Source organism: Lagopus muta, chromosome 16 (assembly GCF_023343835.1).
Source record: "Lagopus muta isolate bLagMut1 chromosome 16, bLagMut1 primary, whole genome shotgun sequence".
Taxonomy (NCBI): Eukaryota; Metazoa; Chordata; class Aves; order Galliformes; family Phasianidae; genus Lagopus; species Lagopus muta.
Window position 1 is genome coordinate 14,084,562 of NC_064448.1, and position 25,617 is coordinate 14,110,178.

At 52.6% G+C, this 25,617-nt stretch overlaps 2 protein-coding genes across 5 annotated transcripts in view; one reads left to right on the forward strand and one right to left on the reverse strand.

Annotated features, from left to right (window-relative positions):
* The first annotated feature begins 737 nt into the window (after window positions 1-737).
* TP53INP2 (tumor protein p53 inducible nuclear protein 2) lies at window positions 738-14,037 on the forward strand. The gene is made up of 4 exons (XM_048962480.1): window positions 738-844; window positions 3,363-3,691; window positions 6,202-6,532; window positions 7,887-14,037. The coding sequence occupies exons 2-4, from the start codon at window positions 3,568-3,570 to the stop codon at window positions 8,137-8,139; spliced, it is 708 nt and encodes a 235-aa protein (XP_048818437.1). The 5' UTR covers window positions 738-844; window positions 3,363-3,567; the 3' UTR covers window positions 8,140-14,037.
* A 2,546-nt stretch (window positions 14,038-16,583) lies between these two features.
* Window positions 16,584-25,617, reverse strand: part of NCOA6 (nuclear receptor coactivator 6) — a 40,900-nt gene continuing 31,866 nt past the window's right edge. For 2 of the 4 annotated variants that reach the window (XM_048962479.1, XM_048962476.1), the window contains 4 exons: window positions 24,436-24,504; window positions 22,428-22,464; window positions 19,609-19,757; window positions 16,584-16,777 (listed from right to left, as the gene is read on the reverse strand). In XM_048962479.1, coding sequence (XP_048818436.1) covers window positions 16,731-16,777; window positions 19,609-19,757; window positions 22,428-22,464; window positions 24,436-24,504 — 302 coding nt within the window. In that variant the 3' untranslated portion in view covers window positions 16,584-16,730. Of the gene's footprint in view, window positions 16,778-19,608; window positions 21,436-22,427; window positions 22,465-24,435; window positions 24,505-25,617 lie in introns of those variants that run through there. The other 2 variants (XM_048962478.1, XM_048962477.1) reach the window with 2 other exon arrangements.

Consider the following 25,617-nt stretch of genomic DNA (forward strand, 5'->3'; position numbering starts at 1 on the left):
TGCCGTGTAATTTTCTGCAGTGGCCCAAACGCAGTGCCACCATTCCGGCAGCTCCGAGCGGCCCCGCGCCACCGCACCCCGCGCTCTGCTCCCAGCCCCGCCGTTCCCGCAGGCGCAGCGCTCCCGGTAGGCGGCGCGCAGGCTGCGCCAAGGCCGCGGGAGTGCCGGCACGGCGTTATTTAATGGAGAAGCTCAGGTTCCAATAAGTCTCCATTTAATTCCGCCCCCCGTGAACTGGCGGCGGGGAATCGCCACCCGCTGTGCCGCGAGCCCGGGCCGTGACGCAGACACGCCGCCCCGCTAATGACCGTGCCCGTAACGCTCCGTCCGCTCACGGACCATTTCCTGCCTCCCGCCGCCACGTGACGGACTCGGCACGGGATCCGCCCGCCCCGGTCCGTGCCGAGCGCGAAGGAGCAGGGCTCGGTGCCACCCGACGCCCAGGGCTCTGCCGGCCGGGGCACAGGGGCCCTCCCGCCCCTAACGGGGCCCGGGCACGGCCGGTCCCTGCAGCCACGCAAGGGGCACGCGGGCGTCCCGCAGCCCCGGCCGAGCTCCGCCGCAGCCCCGAGCCCCGCGCCCGGCCCGCGCCACCTCGCCCCGCCCCGCCTCCCGCGGCGTCGCCTCCCATTGGCCGGCGGGCGGGGGCGGGCGGGCCGCTTTGTGACGTCACGCTCAGCTGTCGGAAGGTCCCGATTTGTGCGGGGCAGCGGCGGGCGCGGGGCAGAACCGCGGAGCAGAACCGGGGACGTCCCGCCCGCGGCGCCCGCTCCCGCCGCCACCTCCGCGCCCGCCGGCGCCGCGCCGCCGCCCTCTGACAGCGCCCGGTGCCGATACCGGCAGGGTGAGTGCGCCTCGCGGGGGACGGGGGCTCCGGGGTGGGCGGGTGTCCGGGTGTCCGGGAGCGGCGGGCGGCGGTGCGGCGGGGCTCCGGGCCGGACTCCACGGGAGCCTTTGTCTGGCGGCGGACGGGGCCGGGCCGGGGCAGCAGGGTCGGGGCCGCTCCCCCCCCCCCCCCCCGCGCTGTTGTTTGTTTCGGCACCGCCGGATTAAGCCCGGCGCCTGCGCCCCGCTCCCATTGGCCGCGCCGGGTTGGAAGGCTGCGGTGACGTCGCCTCATTTCCATATGACATTGGGACGTCACGAGGCCGCCTCCTTCCCCCCCACCCCCCCGCAATGTCCTCCCGTGACCCCGCACGGCCCCGGCCTGGCGGCGGCACCTCCCGGCGGGGTCACTGCGCCGTGCCTGGGGCCTCAGCGGGCGGGGCGGCTCGGTTGGAGATGGCGGCTGTCCGTGGGGACGTGGGGGCACGGCGGTGTGTCGTCCGGCAGCCCCGCGGTGATGCGGCACTCGCGTTCCTGCGGCCTCACGAGTCGCGGCGCGTGTCCCGTGCCCGCGGGGCTCCCGGCTCGGCTCCGCCGCCGTCACCGCCGCTCCGCGCGGCCCCCGGGCGCCCTCGTGCTGCGGGACGCGGCCTCGGCTGCGGTTCCGCCGCGGGAACGGGCGTCGCTCGGGTGGCACGCGGGGCTCCAACGACAGCTGTTTGTTTGTTTTTTTTTTTTTTCCCGAAGAATAAATTTTATTATTTTTAATTCTTCGAAATAACGCTGAGGATCTTAGCGCACCTCGCTGTCACCGTTTCTGCTGCTCGTGCGATTGGGTGCAACGGGAAGAACGCGGGGGAAGCGTTTCCCTCGAGGATGAGCCCGTGCCGCCGCGTGGGCAGGGCTGGATGCGCCCGGCTGCAGGCCTGGCCCGGTTCGGTGGGGCAGGAGGCGTCTGCGGGGCTGCGCGTGGGGCCGCTGCGTGGCGAAGTGCCCGCCGGGAGCTGCGAGGCGCGGGGTCACCCCGCGGGGCGGCCGGAAGGGGGAGGGGAGCGGGGCCGCCCCGTGTCCGCGTCCCCGTGTCGCGGTGCAGGGGTCAGGGCTTTGGTATGCCGTGTGTGCGAAGAGCAGCCCTGCGGGCGCTTGTCTAATTTAGGCGAAGTGCGCTGAAAATAGCGCTTCCCACGTGTGCCGGATTCGCGCACCTGATTTGCGCCGCGGTGCGGTGTGTCAGCAGCATCCCGCTGTGCCGCTATGAACGCGGCGGCACCCGGCGCTGCCGTCCTCAAAGGGTGAAGCTGCCGTGGGTCCCCGCGCAGCCCTGGCGCTCTCTGCCCCACTGAGTGTGAGATGAAGCCGCAGCTGGGGCTGCCCCTTGTGGGCTGGGGGATGTCCGGCACCTAAGGGAGCCCAGTGGGTGCATCACCCTTGTTTGCCTTTTCCATGGTGTATTTTTATTCTTAGGATTTAGTGCTCCAGGAAAGGGGGCTGCCTGATGGTTTAGAGATGAGCGCACGCACGGATGGGTGCTGCTGGAAATGCTGTGCTGTGGTTGTGGCTGTGGTTGTGGGGCAGAACACTGCCATGGCCGTGTGCGTGACCAGGGAAGCTCCTCTGCTGCGCTTCAGTGCTGCAGAGGGAACCTTCCAGGATGATGGACGGAAGGATCCCAGCTGCTGTCAGTGTGGGGGCTTTGCTCCATGTCCAGCCCCGGGGGTGTTTTCATGTCCTTTTGTCTCTGGACCAAATGCATTTTCTCTGCACGGTTAATACTCTGCACCTTGTGTCTGCCATCTGTCTGCGGCTCTCTGTGGGCTTTGCAGCCATTAATGAAATTGGAGTGCTGGCCCCACGCTGAGCTGTGGAGAACTCTTCCCCAGCAGAAAACTGGAGCAGTAATAAGGCCTGGCTGGAGGAGGGCGCTGCCCAGGGCTGGGTGACACAGCCCTCGCCCTGCCCGGGCCGTGGTGCGCTCACTGCCTGCAGCAGTCCTGCTGTGTAGCCCTGGCTCTGCCCCTGTTCCCTCAGCTCGGGTGCACCAGGCACACATGGTCTGTGCTGAAGTGCCCACCCAGCGGATGCAGTTGGGGTGTGGATGGGTGTGAGTGGCCGTCTCCACATGCGTGGCTGTGTGTGTGCCCTGCGCTGCTGGGTTTGGAGGCCCGGCTGGTACAGGCTTGGGGCTTTGTTGTAAAGTAGCAGTGGTGGCACGTGTGATAGGGTCACCTTCCAGAGCCGGAGGGTGGCAATGAAATGCATGCAGCTGCTTGAGAAGAGCATCTCTGCAAACAACCCACAGAGAATCTAACAGTAACAGCTTTCAGAATTAAACCAGCCCAAAACAGATTTCAGCACTAGTGAGGCTTCTGGAGGTGAGAGTGCTCCCCAAACTCTTGGAGCCCATCCCCAGCGAGTGCACATTTCTAACAGAAGTCACATGCAGTGCGTCCTTTGCTGCAGCAGGGGCTGGGACCGCCTTCCTGCTGTCCCCACTGACACCACTCCTCTGGCCTGAATGCCCCTGTTCCCTTTTGCAGGCCTTTGCACTGAAGCCAAGTGAAGAACCTCATAACTGTGCTACGTGCCCTGCAACTCAGCGAAGACTTTCAGCAAAGCACTCCTGCCCCGAGGAAGGACCTCCAGCACCGCTGAGCTCTGTGCCCTGCCCTATCTGCCCATCCCCACATTGAGGCAGGTGCTCAGCAGCTGCTTTTCTCCTGTCCCACCTGACTGCTCCCCACCATGTTCCAGCGTCTCACCAGCCTCTTCTTCAGTGACAGCAGCACACCAGAGGGCCTGGAGGAGCCCAAACCCTTTGTCTCGGAGGAGGAGGAGGAGGATGGATGGCTCATAATCGAGCTTGGAGGTGAGGAAAGCAAGGTTTCACACAGCTGCTGAAGGGTCTCTCCAGTGCTGGACAAGTGCTGTGATGGCATACCTTGCCCATTAGTGGGGAGATGCTGCCCTGGGGCTCCTGAGCCCTCAGTGCGAGGATGGTACCCCTGCACAGTGCCAGGCCAGGAGCAGACCCAGGCTTTGGAGTGATCCCACTGTTCACTGAGTGGGGGCAGAGCACTGTGGCCTTGGCTAAGCCAAGGGCAGGCAGGGATGACAGCCACATCCCCTGCAGCCATCTCCAGCTCTGGGATGTGCTGGGGTCTTCTGAGGCCAACCAAGGAGTGGAAAATCTCTCTAAAAGTCTTTGTGTTTATCTGCCCGAAGTGTGCCTGGGGCACTCAGGTGATGTCTGCTGCTGTGCCTGGGGAGCCCCTCCATGCTTTCTGCTCCAGGGCTGGCTGGGCCCCCCTGACAGCAGCCAGGCCAAACACATTCCTTGGGCATGAGGGCTTCTCCAGCTCCATTAAGATCCTTGGGTTGCTATTGTAGGGTCGATGACTCAGCTGATTGCAATGATCATTTTGTGACCTTTTGCTTGCACAAGCACACACAAACAGCTGTCTGCACTGCAGGCCTTGGGCTGCTGCTCCTCAGTGCCCACCAGCTGCCTTTGCAGCCTCTCATGAGCACAGAGCCCAGTCCAGGGCTGGGGCTTGCCCCCCTTGAGGTGGGCACTGTTCTATGAGTCTGTCTCTCATGCACCAAGGAGAGCTCAATTTTCTGATGTGAGTTGTTCCTTAGGGATCTCTAAGTCAGCTGCAGAGGGACTGGAGCACAGACCCACTGGGGTGGGGGGCTGGGGCACCTCAGTGACAGTGGGAGCACTGCAGAGATCTGGACTGGGCAGGAGGGTGACATGGGCTCTGAAGTGCTCCTGGGGTCACAATTGTGATGTGGGAGGGGATGCAAAGAGCTCCTTGCACACGGGTGTGCAGATGCTGTGCACAGGGGCCAGCGGGCCTCTGTCCTGCTGCTGGCAGTGGTCGCAGTGTGCCCAAAGCATGCCAGGAGGAGCCACGAGTTTTCCCCCAGCAGAGAAACACAGATCTGTGTCCTGCAGCCATGGGTGGGGGCCTGCAGCCTCAGTGGGGCTCCAGGGCTGGCTGTGGTTTGAGGGGCTCCTGTTTTTCTGGGTGATTTTTTTGTTTTTTAACTGAAGCAGCCAGGCCCTTGGTGCAGAGCCAGCTCTCAGCAGGGAGCCGGCATGGACCTGGCACCCTGCTGCTAATCCCTGCCAGCACCACGGCTGCCTAAGCGTTCCCCAGCCAGCGAGGGATCGAGTTAGTTCAGCCCTATTTTGGAGCCCGGAGTTATGCAAAGTGCTTCCAAACCAAAGCCTCTTGGCTTCAGCCCCGGCCTCTGTGTTGTGGCAGGCGAGCACCTCGCAGCCTGGCTGTCCCCCAGCAGCCTCCAGGTCTCTGACCCGTGCAGTGCAAAATGCACCTGAGTGCACGGCCCCGTGGGGCACAACTCAACGTTATGGCTCCCAGCCGCAAGTCTGTGTGGTGTGGGCAGCCTGTGTGTCCAGGGCCCTCTTTGAGATGGATGGGGACAGCTTAGCACATGTGGCCCCGTGTCCTGGGAGCATGCTTGGTCCCGCTGACCAGCGCTTGATCCAGGCTCTGTGTCTGCTGCTGGCAAGCAATCTGCAGCCTGGTGCAGCCACAGCTGTTCCTCACCTGCTGTCTACTGACCTGAAGCCAGGTGCTCTCCTGTCTGCAGGGCTAATTGTGCCGGCCCTGTCCCAGGTTGGAGGAGCTGGGGTGTGTTAGAAGGCAAACACCTGCCTTGTGCTTCGTAATTTTTCCAGCCTGTTTAGGCAGCACAGGCTCATGTTTGCCTCTGATTTCTCCTGCGCCTTCAGCCGCTAGCGGCGTCAGCGCTGTCCGTACAGACTGTGCTGTGCCCTTCCCCAGCAGAGCGTGGTCCTGGTGGCTGCGAGGCAGTGCGCTCAGCTGGCCGGGAGGAGGCGGCCGGCAGGCTGAAGTCAAAGGCGATGTGGAAACTTCAGGTGAAGCACTGATACTCCAAGGGAAAGGCTTTTTCCAGGGGAAAGGTGCGCACTGTGTGTGCTTTGCTTCCACGTGTGCATGGTGTAGTTTGCTGCCTTTCTTGAATGGCACAGTTCAGGAGATCTAGGAAAGCTTGCAGACAAAAGCAAGGATTTTTTTTTTTTTTTAGCTTTGGCCAAATTTCTTTCTCTGCTTCAGGAAAAGAAAATAAAAGAAAAATAAAAAGGAAATAATTACTGCCAGGATCCCCAACTTTTGGTGAAGCCACCCACGAGAAACCAGTGCAGGGTCAGGGCGCAGGGCACGGCCGCCCAGCTGGCACCCGCTGTGCCCGTCTGCGGCGGCGATGCCCCGGGTGCCTTGCACACTAACGATGCCCCTTTCTCTCCCCCCTCTCCCCACTGTACATGGTGTGTGTGTGTCCCCGCTGCGCCCCGCATGGCTCTGCACCCCGCTTGCTCCCCAGGCGGTGCTGCCCACCCCGGTGCACAGCGGCGGGCAGGGGCTGGTGGCCACGGGTGCTCGGTGCGGCCCCGTCCGGCGCCACCACCTGCCTCGCCACCGGCCCCGGTCCCAGCTCACACCGGCAGCCCCACGCCCACCCTGCCCAGCCCCTGCTTGATGGACGAGAGTTGGTTTGTCACCCCTCCCCCCTGTTTTACTGCAGAGGAGCCCGGCCCCGACGGCGTGGGCAGCAGCCCGATGGAGGACCTGCTCATCGAGCACCCCAGCATGTCTGTCTATGTCACCAGCACCCTCGAGCTGGATGCAGAGGGACCTCAGGACGATGCTGCTGGGTGAGTGTGAGCTCAGGGACCGGGGCGGCCACACACAGCCTGCGACATTTTGCCCGTGCTGCCCAAACCCTGGGGGGACCTGGGGTCGGTGCTTTGAAGAGGTTGGCCTAGGGTAATATTTAATGCCAAAGGTGATAAGACTCTGGGACAGGTTGATCAGAGAGGTTGCGGATGCCCATTGTCATTAGAGGTGTTTAAGGTCAGCTTGGAGCAACCTGGTCTGTTAAAGATGTCCATGGCAGGGGTTTGGGTGTGATGATCTTTGAAGGTCACTTCCAACCCAAGCCATCTTGTGAGTCAGTGACACCAGTGTCCCTTTGTCCTACCTGGCAGGGTGCCTTGGCCTGCGCCATGCAAAGACAGCAGCCTCCATGCCTGAAAGTATTCTGGCATGCACTAAAACCATGTTAACATGACTGTGGGCATGGGGCTGGCCACGTGAAACCTTTGCTTGCTGCTGGGAAGGCACTGGCCTTGTCCTGCTCCTCTCCTGCATATTCCATGTCACCCCACTGCCAGGCTGGGGAGTCTGTCAGGCTGGGCTTAAGCCTGGTGGCTTGCATAAGTACAGCATGAGCAGAGAAGCCCCACCAGGAGAGGGTGGCCCTGAGCACATCGGTGTCCTTGAGCCCTCATTTTCCCCATACAGGGGAATGCTGCAGCCTGCTGCCACCAGCTCTCCCTCCTGGCTCTGCTGGCTCAGGTCACACTCCCACTGTGTGCAGCAGTGGGACAGGGTGCTCTCTTCTTCACCCACCAATTGCGGATGCAGACCTTTCTTTCTGACTCATATTCCAGCGTAATGGGGATAGTTAAACAGAGATGCCATAATCTGCCACCTAACCGAGGTGCAAACAAAACTCCCTGCCATCCCCTTCCCTGGGAGCCTGCAGGATGCAGACCATGATCTGCCCTTCCTGCACCTGGGGAGCTCTGTCTTCTCCCCATGGCTTTCCCTCACAGTGCTCAGGAAAGCCCTGACCGCATCCAGCTGACCCAACCCTGGTGCTGCTGTGCTGGGTTGCCTTCTGAGGGCCACGGTGCCATCTCTAGAGGAACCTCAGTGCTGGTGGTGAAGGAGGAGGGAGGCCGAGGGGAACCAGGAACAGGCAGGGGAGCGAATCTGCTTTGGGAGCAGCATGGGCACAACAGGGCATGGGCTCCCGCCCATTTCAGCACGGTGGTGGCAGCGTTGGCCAAGCAGAGTCCTGCCCAGAGCGTCCCACAGCCCTCGCGTGGCGACGTGTGGGGATGGGCTCTGCATGGAGCGGGGCACAGGAGGGCGGCTTGTGTGCGGGATGCGTGATGGGAGCCCTGGGCACCACCGACCTCTGACGGCCCCGCGTTCCCACAGGGAGGTGCCGGAGCCCCGGCTGGAGCGGCACGCGCCGCACCGCAGCGCATCGCTGTCAGTGAAGGCCGCCGTCCTGGAGAAGATCAGCCAGGCACGGCGCGTGCAGCGAGCCAAGCAGCTGGCCGAGAAGCCGTGGCTCAGCCAGAAGGCGCTGCAGCGGCAGGACCGGGCCCGCCAGCGCCCGCCCCGCCGGGCCCGCCAGCGCACGGGGAGCTTCCTCCACCAGCCCTGCCAGCGCCACTGCAACTACTGACCTCGCCCCGGCATCCGCCGGCGGGGCTCGGCCTCCCACCGCCGCCGGCCCCGGCGCCGCCGCCCCGCGCTCCCTCCGCTCCCCTCACCTCTCCGGGCCGCCGCTCGGCGTGGTGCGGACGGTGGAGCAGCGCGGCGCTCTGCGCTGAGCCCTGCCGGCCGCTACCCCGAAACAGCCCTTCCCTAAACCCGTGGAGAATCCCGATGGTTGCGTCCTGAGGAGCTGTGACATCAGTGCCTTTCTTCACGACGTCGTACTCCTCCAGGTGAACAGACCGCGATGTCACGATGCCGAGCAGAAGTGGCGAAAGGGACAGAGGCGAGATTTGGTGTTTGAGGGGAAAAAAGACGACGCTGTAACTGATGATGCTTCCTCCTCCCGTCCCTGCCGGCAGAGCAGAGCACAGGCGGAGCTGCTGTCGCTGCTGCCGGCAGCGCTGCTGGGCCCTCGGCGGCTCCATCTAGGCAAAACCAGCAATCCCTCTTCCTGCCCAAAATTCTTCATTGCGTTTTTACCACACTAATATGAAAACCCCACTGCCGTTTGCTTCAGAAAGCCAGGGGGGCTCCGCGTTCTGTGTTTTTAAAGACAACTTTACCAGAAATCTCAGGAAACAAAGCACTGAGCCGGGAGCTGCTGGAGCCCTGCTGGGTGGTGGCGGCCAGGCGCTGGTGCGGCGCGGGAACGTCGGCAGATCCCCGCAGCCTCCATCTGCGTGCCCGATGCCACCACGAGCAGCCACAGCTCCTGTGCTGTGCGAGCCAAGGAACATCAGCTGCCCTGCGCCACCCCCAGCAGCAGAGCACAGAAGGGACCCGCGCAGACCCCCAGGTGGCAGAAGCATGTTGGAGCTGGTGGCAAGAGAATGTGAAGGAAAGGATGGAAACCAGTGGTTGCAGCATGAGGCCAGGCAGCAGGAGGGCTGCAGGCTGGATCTGTGCCACAGAGGGAGCCCTGCCTGCCCCCGCCAACACTGTGTCGCTGATGGCAGCCACCTCCAGGCCTGGGCGATGCTTGTTGGTGCTGCTGCAATCAGGCTCCTCCTGGCACCCAGTGCCGGCCCCTGGAACTTGCTGCCCTTCACCATTGGGAACTCCTGGAATGGTGGCGTAGGAGCTGCTTTTAGGCAATCGTTGTAGGCCCAACCTCAGACTGCTGACTTTATTTTTTTAAATGAGAGAAAAACCCACCCCCAGACCCTCCTCCAGTGAGCGGCCTCCCAGGTCCCTGAGTGCGGACGTGGTTGGCACTGCTTGCCTGCAGGGCTTACCTTTAGCTCTGATGACACCGTGATCCCAAAAGCACAGGAAGAATGGAAATTTATTTCAAATGCTTTTATTCTAAGCCACACATTGGAGCCTTCCAGATTCAATTCTTCCAGGCCAGTTACTCGTTCCGGTCCTGCTGGGCACAGCGCTGGCTGCCATGCTGCTGGGAGCCCAGTGCCGGGCAGTCCCATTTCTAACAGGAACCCCCATTTCAAACTCGCCTTTCTAATTTCAGTAGCAGGCAGAGTAAAAGTTCTGAGGCAGAAAACAGGCAGTTCTGTTGTGCTGCTTTTCCAGCTGTTCTGGTACGCACAGAGCTGCAGAGCTTGTTCCCAGAGCAGAGCAGGAGCGAGCTGGGGGTCAGTGCCTCATCCTGCCCACCCTGGGCACAGTCAAGATGCGCAGTTTCATTTCTGTACCGGAGACTGATGGATGGATGATTCCTTGAGAAGAAAGTTTACATCCTTCGGCTTCCTTGGCTTCACGTGAAATGCCTTTTTATTTCTGAAGTGATCCCTGGTACAAACTGGGAGCACTGCTCTCGTAGGAATGTGGCCACAGGCGCTGCTGAGGATGACGGCACTTTTCTCGGGCACTTCGGTGTGGTGAGGAGGGCTGGGTTTGATACCTTGAGTCACATCCCACGCTCCTGCTCTCTCCCAGAGCTCTGGATAATATCCCCGTTGGCAATGCCTTCAGAGGAAGAATTTTTTCTCTAGCCCAAATGCACATCAAGAAGCTAACTGCCAGCAATTCCTGCCTCCCAGCCATCTCAACCTGCTGTAAGTTCTGCGCATCTGAGCAGCCACCAGTCCCAATGGCCCCTGCAAGGAGCTCCCAAAGCCAAGGCTGGGGGATCCACCTCCACCCCTCTGCAGCTCAGAGGTGCAGATGGGCACTGTGCAGCCCCTGGGCCGAATGCTGCCTCATGCACACTGTGTGTCTTGTGTCCACTCCGCTGCTTGCAAGCGTTGCCCCCTAGGAGACTCCTCACCATGTCAACACTCTGCTTCCTGCTCCTCCTGGCACCAGGGCATCCGCAGCCCCTGCAGAGCCCTCAGTGGTTCCCATCATCTGTTTCAAACGGCAAATGCTGTTGCTCCGTCCTGTTTTGGGGAAGAGACTGCAGAATGTTCTGTTTTCCTTTCATCTTTCTGTGCCAGTCTGACACATCTGTCATCACGCTGCTCCCGACCAACACAGGAAAAAAAGTGGAACTACTATCACACTTTTCATCAATAATATCTTTATAAAAGGTTAATAAATTATTAACAGTGTTCTAATGAAGAGGTTAATCCAGAGACGTAGCATCCCATGGGCGAGTGGAGTGCACTTACTATGGTGAATAGGCTCCTGTGGTTCCCCCCTCTGTTGTTTGCACACTTGCTCATGTATTAATATCTATTAATCACTGATTAACCCCGTACACAGTGTGGATTCACTTCTCGCACTTTGTGACCGACACTTCTGTTGCTGTGGCAGAGACACCTTTGAACTGCACTTTGCAGAAGACCTGTGCTGCTCCTGTCCTGTCCAACGGTGATCACTACAGCCAGCCTGATACCAAATCTCCTGCCCCACTGTTCTAAGATCAAGGAAAACCCTTCGCACTGAGGTGACGAGCCTCCTTGAATCTTAAAACAAATGAAAGGTGCTTAAAAACTGAGAACTTTTTGGTGTGCACAGGTGTGCACGTGTAAATATTTTCAAACCCGGTGTGGATGTTCAGTAGGTTGTTTTGGGGTTTTGAGTTTTTAGTTTTTTGCATCCGGTCTTTTTGATTTGTCAGTAGCTGTGTGGTGCTCCTGGCGGGAGGGGAGCACAGAGCAGAGAGAGCTGTGGCCGCGTCCTGCTTGGGCAGTGGGGCGAGTTCTTGGCTTTGTTTTGTTGTGCAGGGGGAAGCTGCAGCGTGGGCTCAGGGACAAATGAGTTGGCTGGGGCCCATCATGGGGTGCTTTTCTGGACACCTCCATTCAGACGTGGGTTCCGTTGCTGCCCATGAGGCCGTGGTTACTCACCTGTGCAGAGCTGTAGGGCTGTGTGCACTGTGTCCCCTGGGCAGCGTGGAGTGGGGATGTGTGGGCATGGGCATGAGAGCAGTAGCTGCATCCTTGTGCTGTGTTATCTCCGATTCCCTTGTGTTTATCCCCAGATCCACGTCGTACTGCTAGAATGGAGCAGGCCAGTTCTGCTGTAAATAACCCAGCGCAGACTGACGCCTTGAGAAAGCCCCAGGATTTGGGCAGCCAGATGGCACCGTCTGCTTCTGTGCAGCAGTGTGAGGCACTGGGGTCAGAGAGCAATGCTGGAGCAGGCAGGCAAGGATTGCTTTTGCCACTCTGGCAGCTCAGCGCAGCCACGTCCTGCTGTCCAGTTCTGGCTCTGGCACTGGGAGCCGCAAAGTGGGGCAGAGGGCTCTGAAAAACGCAGCCACAAATGTGCTTTCCAAAACAAGTGCTGTGAAGGCTCGCTGTAGGGAGGAAATGGTTCTTTCCACAAGAGTCAGCTTTTCTATAATGGAGAAGGCTTCATGCATAGCTCATCCCAAAGATCACCTCCACAGGAGTATTCACTGTACCTCCAGGCACGTTGCTAATGAATAGGTAATTCTATGTTTACATCTTCTCTATTCAGCCCCACCGGGCAGGAAGACGCACAGTCCTGTTCTGCTCAGAGCGAGAAAATGCAGAAATAACACTGCACTGAGGCTTGAGACACTAATGGCACAGCTTCGTGATTGCTCCCACAGAGGCTCAGCATCAATTCCAGTGCCTGGCAGCACCCAGGCCTCCCCTGAATTCCCACGGTTAGAGCAGGCCTGCAGAGGTGTGCCTTGATTTCACTTTGATTCCAGCTGCCAGTGGTTCAAAGTCGTGAATATTACCCCATGTAATCCAGGGCTCAGTCCTTGTTATGTTAATGTGACCACAGCGTCTTCCGGCCTCAGGCCACGTTGTCCACGCACCAGGAGGGCCTTTGTGCTTCTTAGAAGAGGTCCGTCTTTATTGAAAACTACAACTCTTTCTTTATGACGTGAGGCAGAACAAACCGTGCAGCTCTGTGGAAGAGCGAAGCTGTGCCGTGCTGTATTTCTTCCGTTCTGCCCTGCAGGCAGACGAGGTGTGGGGTAGGGTTAGGGTTAGGGTTAGGGTTAGTGCACTGCACTGGGGGTGTTGCTTTTCCAGCTCAGTCACCAAAATGCTGTTAAAGGGAGTCTGCCACACACCCTGTGCCTGTCAGCGTGTGAGCTCACAGTGTGCAGACCTGACAGGAGCTTTGGCTCCACTGCAGCTGACAGCACAGCTCCTGCCGCTGCTTTGCATTGTCTGTGCAGCGGGGCTGGGGGGGGCTAGAATATTTTATTCCCTTCAAACGGAGGGGGAAAGAAACCAGCACTGTAAATTCCTGCTTGTAGCTTAAAACCAGGCTGTGCAGCCATGGGGAGCCCCACGCTCCTCCACTCCTTCACCTTCCCCACTCACACTTATTGGAAGCTGGTCGCAGGCGTGCCCAGGTCTTGCTAAATCTTTTCTTTAGCTCTGTTTCATCACAGTTACACTTTGGGAAAGCGGGGGGTGGGAAAGTGCAAGGCGTAACAATAAAATAGTAATAGTCGTTTTTTTTTCTTGTATCATAAATATACCCGTACGGAGCAATGGAGCATTGCAACATTTTATTTATATGTATCAGCCCTACGACTAGGTATTCTGCTTGTAAAACTCACCTACACTTACTTATTGTACATCTCTGTGCTGTATGACTGTGTATGTGCCTTTCACCCTTTTTTCATGGTCTGTCATTTTTTTCTTAAACAACTGCAGAACTTGAATAAATTAGCGAACCGCAGTTAAAAGTCCTATGCAAGGGATGACTGGGAATTACATTTTCAATGCTGCTGCGTTTCCACGTTGCTTTAAAAAGCAGGCACTGGGATCCGCAGAGAGCCTCACAGGAAGAACGCCCCCGAAGCCCCCTTTCAGCTGCTAAATCCGCCGGGCAGCTTTGAGGCGCTCAGCCCCCAGCACGGCTCCGCACCGCTCCGTGCGTGAGGCCGGGCGCTGCCCCAGGACAGCGCTCCACGTCCGGCTCTGCCCTCCACGTGCTCTCCTGGAGAGAAAGCGCTGCCAGGGCTGAGCAGGATGCCTTACACCTTCGCTCGGATGCTGAGCGGGTTGGGGCGCGGCGGAGCCCCGCTGTGCAGCAGTGCCCACCGTCACGTCCTGCCGCAGGGGACCCGGCGCTGCCCAATGCCTTACACCGGTGGGACGACACTGACACCGCGATTTGGGAGAGGAGGAAAAAAGCCCCACATTTTCTACATCACCGATGCTGTAGGACCGAACGCTCGTTCAAAACGCTAAGGGAAATCGTCCTCTGTGTGTGTTGATGTGTTAAATCGATGTAAGCGAGGTTAGTAGGGGAAGGGTGTCTAATGCTTGTAGGACTTTGTTTAATGTTTGCCGCGTGTCAACAGACTGAGGGACACGGCTGCCTGGAACACGTTACGTAGTGAGCCTGTGCGTGTGTAACCTGGGTTCGGTTGTTAGATTGTAATGCCGTCTTTTGACTGAAAAAAAATCTAATATAAAGAAAAAACACAAGAAATAAAAAAATATATATTTAAAATCTATTTTACGTGTATTCCTCTGAAACCTACCAGTGCATCTGTTTACAAACTGTCTGCAAAACAAGGTTTTGGTTCTTGAAACAGACTCTGAAAAATCAATGCTGTACTTAACAGACACGAGTCAATAGAAAACAGTCCCCTTTGAAGACAAGGATGAGAAGAGGGTGGCACGGGCTGTCATTGCAGAATTCTTTCCCCATTTGCAAGCCCTAAAACTTGGAAGAAAAGTGTAAGGCCATTTGAAATAAGTTCCACTCACATGGGAGATAAAGTATGCCTACAGTAAAGGTGGCTGACCACAGCAGTGGCTGCCCAGAGCAGCTCTATGCACACAGCTCCAGCTTTTGCTCCAGGACCTGAAGGGCTGAGTCCGATCCACTCCTCTTCCACCCAGCGTTCCTTGTCCCTGGCCATCCTGGGGACTGAGGTACGATTTTCTTGCAGATGGGTGTGGAAAGCAGGTGACAATATTCCACACACGGCCTAGCATGTGCCAAGGAAAGGGGAACGCTCACTTCTTCCCTTACCCACTGTCTACACCTCCATTATCAGCACCCGCTGACCCTACTTGTCCCCCAGCACCAGGTTAAGCTCTCAGCCCCAGGCTCTCCTTGCCCAGTGAGCACCAACACGAGGCCCTCCCACCCTTTCCCCAGGGCAGCCCTCCTTTCCCAGGGCTCCCATGCACCCTCTCCTTTGGCCTGCCCACATCTCCCTAGATCATGACCATCAGCTTCCCCTGTGGTGGTGCTTTCTGCAATCCCGAGTGCACCCCTTTCTTCCCCTCCTACATAAGACGACCCCCTGTGGATATTAAAAGGAACCCTTCTGCTTCGTGGGTGCAGTGCTGCAGTTGGTAAGGCCAAAGCTAAGCTCAAAAGCAGATCTCGCTTTCTCACATGTAGCACCAATACCTTCAGGCTTCGCCCTCTTCCTACTCACAGAACAAGGACTCTGCCTGCAAACACGATCCTTCAGTTCTGTGAACTTTGTCCAGTTCTTCATCCCCCAAAACTAGCAGGCGGTGGCAGCAGCCGGGCCAGGCCCAGAACATGGAGAATGCTGGAGTGGGCAGACGGGCAGGATGTGAACAGCAGCACTGCAGCACAGCCCCTCCTCCTGCACGCAGCAACGAGACTTCTGAGAGGCATGGGGCAAGTCTGCTTTGTCTTCCAATCATCCCACATAGGGAATGAAACCAATTTTGTGAGCTGGACAACTGAAATGAGGTTAAGAAATGGTGAAAGCTGGAAATAGTAAAAACAGGTCACCCCAGAAACTCAGCTGGCTTCCAACTGACTGCATGTGCGTGTGAAATATGCACACATGCAAATAAAAGACAAAAATCTTACAGGAGCTGATGCTTTCCCTGGCAGCCAACCTCAGAGCACCGTGGTGCAGGACAGGGCTGTGAGCAGCAGGGCACAGCCAGGCCTTCGGGAGGAGGCAGCACTGCCACACCACAACAGCTTCTCAGAAGCAAAGAAAGCGAGGAGCTGAGCTCTGACAGCGAGGGAGGAAGGGGAGAAGTTAGCCTTGCTTGGTTACCTGTGCACAAATAGGTTATTTCTGCCATTACAGGAGGTAGCAGCTGGCAATTCATGTATTTTAAATGGGTTCCTAAATATAAATGTAAAAAATCCATTGGCAAAATGGAAAGGTATAAACACCCACTCGAGCACAAAGCGAGCCGCCATCTAAGACGACTCACTCCTCCATTTCTCCCCATGAGAGCTCCCTGGAACAAAGAGGCTGACCTACTTTCCCTGGCAGGGCACACAAACAGTCGCTGCCATGGCCGTGCAGCCCCCTGCAGACACGCTTCAGGCCAATCATTCCAGATCTCTTCAAATGCTGCACGTTTTTCGGCTCCGTTTCCTGCTGAGCGCCTGTCTGTGGGGAGAGCTGTCTGCTGGGTGCCTCGCTGTGCACTCACTGCACACAGCCCGGGCCTGGGGGGCGGCCTTGGAATCTTTTTCTTGCTTCACCACGACAGCTGCACTGGTTAATTCATTTGTGGCTCAACAAATTCCTTTCTGAAGCTCCATATAAGGAGCTTGTAGGCCCAGGGCTCTAAATAATCCATTCGGTCTTCCCATTTGGAACGATGCTGTTGCTGCTGCTAATAATAATAGAACCCAAATTATAGGACAATAACATTTATTTAGAGCATGAGGGATTCCACATTATACAAACCCATAAAGTCATTTTTGTTTCACTGGTCCGTTTCTACAACAAATACATCAGGTCTACTATATAATAAAACTATTTACATTTCCAAACAAAATTGGGTCTGTTTATAACCCTCTTACTGCTATTCACATACAGTACTTAAACAACAGCACAATACGTTATTTTAATACCTAAAAATGACAACCCTGTATTCTAATTTGTTTATGAAAAGTGGAAACAAATACATTTACAATCATCTCCCCTCCCCTTCCATTTCTTACAAACACATTAACCTAATGTGCTAACCCTGGACTTCACTCTCTAAATCCAGGGGGTTTTAAAAAGAATTCAGTTTTTATATCTATTTGCTTTTTAGGAAAAAAAAAAAAAAAAATCATTGGGAACAGTATAATATTAAAATGACTTACTGTACAGAATTTTATTTAAAAAAGAAAAATCACAGCTCAAAATCGCTATTGGTAAATTCACACTCATTTACAAGTTTCATGTTTCCATGCAGTTATTTACTTGGATTTTCTTCTTTTTGACTGCATTGCACTGGCACTCGTTTCTGAAATCAAGAGAAGAAAAGAAGCATGGATGCTCAGTCGGTAACCACTCACGTGAGGCGCAGATCGCTCTCTTGCCACTCTAAATCACAGCAGGGAGGGCTCGGGGCCAGTCCCTCTCCCCTGGTGACGCAGGCTGCACCCCGAGCACCGCCAGCCCTGCGGCAGCACAGGGCGCCCTGCAGCTCCTGCCGCACGCCTGGCGCAACGGCGCGGCCTTACAAACAGCAGCCGTGTGCCTCAGGCTGCTCTTGAGCGTTAGCCCCACACCTCATATCTTGCTCAGCCACAGCACGCAGCAGGGCTCCGCAAACAGCACCGCTCCGCACACAGGCTGCAGGATTAGATCCGAGCACAGGACTTGGAGACGGCGCTGTTTGGAAAGCCAGGCCGTGCTCTGCGCCTCCACGCGATTGGGAATCGCTTTGTCCCAGCCCGCGGGGAACCAGGGCGTCAGAAAGCAAATGTCTTCAGTGCATGTCACAATCCACAGAAGACAGCTCGTGCAGAAGGATGCAACGCACAGTCCTTAGCTGCAAGACAGAAGCACTCGCAGAGGCTACAGCGAGACTGGGCGGTGCTTTCAGTGCACTCACCAAGGCACGGCGCTTCCGTTTCAGAACGCAAAGACAAGAGCACTGAGTAAGCACTAAGGGCATCTGCATCTTTACATGTTCTAAAAATGCAATTGGAAACATGGGCGATGTGTCTTTGGCTCCTTACAGTATTTTCCAGTAGCTGCTATGGCTGTGTGCATCTGAGAGTCCAAGGGAAAACATTCCCCAAGGCCTCTCACACTGGAAAACGACACGGCTCCACGGCTATTAAACGCTATCTTACAAAAATACCCACTTCTCCAAGTTTCACAAACCCAAAGCTACAGCAAACACTGGGCAGCCCTTCCTGGCAGGGCCTTCTGACAGCTGCAAACCCCAGCACAGTATCAGCTCCCAGCAGTGGGACCAGACCTGGTGGGCAGAGCGCTGGCCTCCAACCGCTGCTCCCTGCTGCTCCTCCAGCAGAGCCTGTTCTGGCCTATCCTTCCTGTACACCTTGGTGCTCATTCGGAGCACCTGGTCCCAAACCCCTTTTCTCTGCCTGTTATGCTGAAGTTTTTTCCTAAATGCTTTTTTTTTTTTTTTTTTTTTAAAATAATGGCCTTAATCAGTCTCTACTTCCAAAGTCAAAAGTCATTTTTTTCCCAACCCTGCACTCTCCTAAGGTGGATTAACAAGTTTCTTGGGACACTGACCGCAGACATCCAGGTGGAGGCCATGTACAAAACATACAGGCTTCCTTACTTATGTTTCACTAATAAACGCACAGAACACAGTAGGCACACACCTCTTCTTGCCTCCCACACTCCATCTCATTGATCCTTCATGCTGTGCCCTTGCAGAGAAGCGCCTTGTTTCCCCAAAGCTCTGCAGTAGGCAATGGCTTGCATGGAGATAAGGCAATGGCAGGGAGCAGCACGCAGCAAGCCAGGCTGCTGGAGAGCCCTCAGAACTGCAGTACTTCCACACACAGGTTTCAAAAACAACAATTTTCCTTACAGAGGTAAACAAATGACACAGTTGGTACAAAGTCCCTACACGAGTGCTGCTATGCTTCAATTTAATGTTCTTTTGTGTTCTCATATGTTCAGAATTTGAAGTGCCACTGGTTGTCATCTTTAGGTTCACTCATTACAGCACACTTCAGACAGGCTTGAGCTCCCCAGGGTATCACCCAATCATTTTACATTTACTTCACATTTTTCAACCTTTTCTTCACATCATGAAAGATAACTTAGCGTTACAATACAGACTTCTGCACAACCCTGCTACGAGAGGGAACTCCAATTAAATTCAGCAGGCACAGAACTGCAGAACACAGAGGGCCCTCCACGTGACACTGCATGCTCACATACAGCTGGAAGTCTCTCAAACTCTTATAAACGTAAATACTCTTACCAGCAAACTTTGGTATCTTCAATATGGAAAATGGTTACTGAATTCAACTTGACTTCTTTTTATAATGATGATGTATTAATACCTCTGTGCTCTGCAAGTTATCTTTAAAATACTGGATGAACGTTTCCTCTACCCTCTCGCACAACCTGCGTCCATCAGAGCTGCTCTGACCCTTAAGGTGAGGAGCTGGCACTGTTACCTGGAACCGCAGAGCAGCAGCATGGACTGTGCATCCTGGTAACAAACGTGCACACCTCACAGCTGCTGTGTGCCTTGTGCAGGACTGCAGCCCGTATGGAAGTAAGGCACGTAGTAACTGCCAGCACCAGGGGCTGACACCTGTGACTTCAGAGCTTGGGGTGCTCCCCCCAAGGACCCCCGGGGCTGTGTGAGTGCATCCCCTGTGTGCTTGCAGGCTGCCAGCTGGGCAGCGCTCTGTGTGCCCGCACGCAGGCACCTGGCTTTGCAAAACTGACCGTGTGCTTGGAATGACTTCAGTATTGTTCTCATGTCTTTCAGAGTTCAGGAAAAAAGCCCCGATGCTTTTTAACTCGAGTACAGTCCACTAATGACACATTTCTGTAAAGAGAATTCAACTTCAACTAGGCAAGCTTGCCGATTACTTTGTTGATTAGTACTGCAGAAAACCTGTTCCACAAACGTAACAATAAGAAATCCATACAAGATTCACTGCCAGTACAGATGTAGGTAAACACGTGAGCACCAACCTGTGTCTAAAACCATTGAGCCCAGAGTTAAAAGCACACAACGGGTACAAACTGTAAACCAACCACAGTTACGAGCCAGTTATCGAAAGGTTATTTTGGGAGCACCTCACTTCCTGCCCAGTTCACAGAAATGACGGCTGTGCATTTTACCTTTTGCAGTGCTGGATGCAGATGCTGGTCTGGAGGACCTCTTGCGCTGTCCATTCTCTACAGTTTCCTGTGAAGCGGCAGAATCCTCTGTTCTTGAATTTCTTCTACTTGGAGTTTTAGACTTTTCACAATTCTCTTTTGTCTCATTACTAATAAAGTGGGACAAAATATTTCTGATGAAGTGTAAGAAGAATTACGGATTTCTATGCAACTCAGACAAGCTGAAGGATGGACCGACACAGGTACCAGTTCCGGACTATTAGCACTGAAGGTATGAAATGCTAGAGATACCAGAAGTTTTATCAGATGAAGAATGACCTGAGTAAGCCAGAGTATAGTCCATTTCTATTAAAAATTATCAGAGGATACAGAATTGAGAAGTCCTCAAAGAGAATATTTTCAACATTAGAAGACCAAGAAATTAGATGCATTATAAATTGTCTGCTCTGTTTTCCACAGGTGCCACCATTACTGAAGTCTAGGAAAAGCAAACAAGTTACATTAGAGACTGCTATGATATGGGAATACAGAGTTGAAATTGCAGGTGAACATAAGGAGGAATTACGAACCCTTAATTGCCAGCTCTTGTTTCTACTAAAAGGATTCTGCTGCCTCATCTACATCATTTCTTCACGTAATAGAAAGCGTAAAGATTATTTAAAACTTTACTGATGTTTATGGCATACTTCTGTTATAAGGAACAGTAATAGGCCGTGGAAACAGTAGGCAGTGTGGAAATCCATGTATCTTGTTGCCGAGACAACATTTGGAGTGTAATGTATTGTAATTAAACTCCACTTATGCTTTATTAGTATTTGCCCTGCAAACTCACCCTAGCAACTGGGCTTCCCTTTAAATTATTAATGCCAGACAATTCTGATGACTATGTAGCTCCTGAATATTAAGCTAAACGTATCTTCTGTGAATTAAAAGGCAAGCGACTAAGCAAATAAATAAATCTGCTGATAATAGAAAAGAAGAACAAAAACTCCTTTCATGCCCTTCTTCTGCTACTTGCAAGATTTCACAAAAGGATACCTTAATCAGAGAACTGGTGGGAAACACAAAGCAGGCCTGTGCATTACAGAGGTCCTACAGTGCCGATATTTCAGAGGAAGCTCTACTTTATGAGAAAGAAACGACTACAGAGATTTGCAGTTTTAAGTAACAGCTGAAACAAAACACACTTGGCCAATCTAAGGAAAGACAATCAATCACATTCTCAAGCAGGTAAACAGAGTAAAGGAGAATACGGAAGCACGTGGATTGTCAGATACAAAATAAACATTGAAAGCAATTTCCCCACAAGTCATCAGTATGGGCAGTCAGGTCACAGGACTGGTCTTCCAGGAGGGAACCAGTAAGCAACGACGGCCAATTGCTTCCAGGGCTACCTGGAGGTGCACGGCCAACGGCACCATCAGCTGCAGTTCGCTTACTGGAGAAAACAGCTGAAGAGTTCAAATAAGTATCCATTGACTTGGATTGCTCTGTGGGGAACAACTCTCCTCTGGTTTTCTGGTTTCAGAAGGAACTGAAGTTGGCCCAAGTAAAGGATTTCTAGTGCTCTGCATGCTGCACAGCTCCTCCAAGGTGTGTGTCACGTACCACGCCACCTGGGGCTGGAGCCAACCCCCGTCAATATCAGACACCACCAGACTTTACCTCTCTCTGAACACTTTTCTTCTTTCCAGAAAAAGCATCAGTACAGAAAAATCAAAACAGAAATGTACTTGAGATAATCGGATGTACTGAATGACAGTCAAATACGGAGAATCCTCTCACGTGCCAACTGTCTCACCTTCAGCTTAGTAGAAAAACTCTATCCTAAAAAAAAAAAACCATCAGCCTCCCGGTCTGTCCTTGATACAACTCTGGAAAGGTCCCAGCCCATGTGAAGGTAAGCAGAGGCAGACGTTTGATTCACAGTCTTTCCTGATATGAGAACGTACACTGCTTTCCCTCCCTTACCCGCTTCATTTCCTGATGGGCTGAAGCAAGCTGCACCATTAACCCCGCTTCTGGTACCACTTCCCTTTGAGCAGGGCAGCACCAAGACCACAGCCAGTGGTACCAGCAGCTACCAAAGAAATCTTACAGGTTTGACATCAGAGCTGCCAGAGCGTCTGAGTGCATCTGAGACTCTTATTTGTTCCTTGACATCTGAGTGCAAGAGCCAGGTAGTTTTAGAATTAACAGAAACTGATCTTGAAGATGCTATTTTCTTCTGACAGAACACAACCATTCAAAATTTACTCTTTAATTATCAAAAGTCTTAACTAGGACAAGACAAAGTTTCTGTCAGGCTTTCCTATCAGGTTTCAGCAAAGCATCAACAGGAAAACAGAGGAAATCTGCAGAAAACAGTAACTAAGGCACATATAAGCTGTAACAAGAAAAAGAAAGCCTTTACAAAGTCCTACTTTCAGAAAAGAAAAAATTCCCAACAGCTGTTCTACAGGCTTCTGGGGTTGCATTTTTAATTTGTCCTCAGAAAATACCAAACGCTAGAAGCACCAAGACCCCTCCAGGATGTGGAAGGGGCTGAGCAAACAGGAGGAAACTGCCCAGAGCACGAAGACAGACTTGGGAGAAAGCTATCTTAAATTCTGCATTTCAGTCACATTTTGGAACAGTTTCCTAGCAGAATTCCTGAGTAGGGAAGAAAAGGTTTGGCAAAGAAAGTGAATAACCACAGCAGAAGATATATATATATATATATACATATATATTTTAATTTGTGCAATTGAAGCAAAGAGAAAAGGACTTCCCTGCATGAAGCTGTATCTATTCTGAATCTATATAAACTATCTCCTTACCTTTGACCAGCAACTACTGGAGCATTTGTTTCAAGTTCTACAAGAGAAAAAGATAGTTTTTAGGCCTGCTGTAGAAGTACATACTTGCTAACAAGGCATGGCTATTTCACAGTTCTCTAGTTACTCATTATGTCTGACCATTAAGTGTCTCTTGTCTACTGTTACTCTCAAAGCAAATCCATCTAACGCACCCAATGAGGCAGACATCAGGCAGTGCTCTGATGAGGGCCTGCACCAGCTGCAAAAAGGAAAGGTTTCTTTTAACTCCTGCATAAAGAAACTGCAGATAAACTTTCTAATAAGAATTACAGTCCTCTCCCTTATAAATTCTATGTTAGTCAGCTTATTCCTTTCAAGGCTTCTACATTTTTATTGTTTTAAAACTTAAAAATACTGATCTGAATCTACCGTACAACTGACAAACATTTTTCTTTAACACAACCACCTGAAAGCAGTATCTCCTAACGAATTTTGTAGGGAGGTGCAGAAGGAACACACACTTCTGAAGCCCAGCTACACTTCTGCTAAGGTGGAGACTGCTTTTGGAGGTGCCAAAGAGCACTGTGCTCTGCCTTCTTCCTCCCTCCTAGTGATATCATAAATAACTCTGCTTTTCCTTTGACTGTTCACAGCAGCAATGATTTATGTCATGCCATATTTCCAATCTTTTTTTTTTAATTAATTTAATTGTCTATCTTTTAATTACCCCCATATCTACCATTTTGCTGAGATGGAGTACCTCTACCTGATCACTGAGCCTCTTGTGAAAAACTGCAACTGATCTAGAGATTATCACTGAAATGCACTATCTTAGCTTGCTGTTTAATGACTGCACTGCCTGTGCTGGCCTCCACCTCACCTTCATCTTTCAGTGTTTGTGGCAGTGGCTTTGTCTTTAAGATCAATTCAGTGCTCCACATTTGCTGCAATGCACACAAGGAACAAAGCCATGAAAAGAGGCAGAGAACAACCCTAGCCCTGTTATGGAACATGAGGCTCTTCAGCAAAAGTGTACGTAACTGTGCCCAAAAATTCATCTCAGTAAGAAAAATAGAATGAGGAAGAAAAAGTTGCTCTTTCTTTCTACCGCAACGTGAGTAGGCAGAACAGCCACAGCAAAAATCAATCAGACCAGTGCTTTCCTTTCCTGAGCAGGAACTCTGTGGCTGCACACATGGCTACACATGTGCCAGTGCGAGGAGACACATGGCACCCTGGCAGGGTGTGTGCACTCCTCAAGAAGGGAGCTTGATGAAAGCAACCAAGGACAATTTTTACTTTTCCCAAGCTTTACTTCTAATCATGCTACACACAGCAAAGTGATGGAAATGGCACTTCTCATGTCCAACTTCACGTCTGCCCATTTTCCTCATTCATCTTAGGAATTACTTTCACAAAACACTGTAGGATTGATGTATATGATAATAGATGGCAACAACAAAAAGTCACCTTTGGGTTGGAACTAGGTGGTCTTAAAGGTCTCTTCCAACCCAAAGCACTCTATGACTCTGTGATCTGCCACAGCTCCATCCCTGAAACAATGCAGAGTGCTCTTTAAAAGCTTTGAATGGAAAGATAAATAAATGAACAAAGGATTAGAACTCTAAAAATTAACCTCCCAGTACTGCTTTGGGAAATATTTTCAGGAGCGTCCTACGCAACAAGAAAAACTCCTATTTGTCCTTCAAACTTCAAAGCTCAGACACGCTGAGTGCATCACTGTGAATCCAGCCTTTTACAACTGCGACTGAGATCTAAAAGCTGCCTTGGTGATTTCTTCCTTGCTTTATTCACCCTCCTACTTGTGCTCCAACGAGGCTTTGGAAACTTCTAAGGCACAACATATATAATAAAAGAAAACAATCCCCCCAAATAAAAATAAAAAAATAAATTAAAAAAAAAAAGCCAAACTTTTTGTTTGCAAAGCTTATTCATGATTTACCATTTTCAGTTAGAAACATAATGAGCTTAGGTCACCTACATTCTGCTTTTCCAAAGGAAAATTTACCTGTTCTTTGAACAGTACTTTCTGTTGTGGCAACTGAACTTTTTTTCTGCGTTAAATGTTGAGAGGATGCTAGAACAGAAGTGGAGGGGAAAAACCATTATTTTCAAACGGAGTCACAAGATTTTTTTTGCTGTAAAAGCAGCAATTGGGCTGCTTTTACAGAACAAAGCATCTTCCAACTTACTTCATTTTTACATTTACAGATAGAATTGTTGTAATCCGTATTCTATTCTTCCCCCCTCCACCCCCCCCAAAAACCTCCAGCTCCTCAGTTTAAAAACAAACAACAAAAACCTCTCACACCTAAAACCATCAGCCAACCTACCCAAAGCAGGTTTTCCCAAAACACTTAAGTGATGCAGGTAAATATCATCAAGTGTATTTTTAAGGGCAGTGTTTTGCCACTGGACCAAGAAACTAAAGAGAGACCTAAAAGAGGTCTCTGTTTTGCATCCCTCAGCTTCACACTCGTTTCAGCAGAAGTCTTGAGGAAAAACAGCATCGTTGTTAGTGAATGGATACCATCATCTTCAATTAACATGCAGAAGTGCAAGCTGCTCCCAGAGGCTCCCACGATGTCCTTAGTCAATACAATATCATGACTCGACATTTTTTTAGGTTGCCTTGTTAAAAATAATATAATAAACCAATACCTGTTACACAAATGCCTTCCAGTCTTCCTTTGGGTGTGATCATGAACTTAGCAAGAACACAGACACATAAGGGTTCCAATTTAGATAAAGAATATTCTTTCCATTTGTAAAAACACACGTACATTCAGATGCCTACATCACTGTCCCACATCTGAAGAGAACGCAGCCCTCTGCAGTCGGAACAGCTTGCTTCAGACTTGAGAACAAATGAATCCCCACTACTGATGCTGAAGGTAGGGACATCTATTTTTTTCTTACACACCAAGAAGCAGTGAGAGCATTTGGAAAGTGCTATCACTGCTTCCTGCTCTGAGACTGCTGTACAGACTTACACCACGCTGCTCCTGCCAATAACTTTTTCTTCTGAGAAAGCATAATTCCTTCTGTGCAGCTCAAAGGCAGCATTTCCACCTTCTGGCAGCATACAGCTAAGGCACACAACGAGCCACAGGGAAAATTTAGGCTTAAATTGAAGCTCGTTTGCACTGATTTATGTGGGTCCTATTTTCCATGCTTTTGTCTTCCAAAA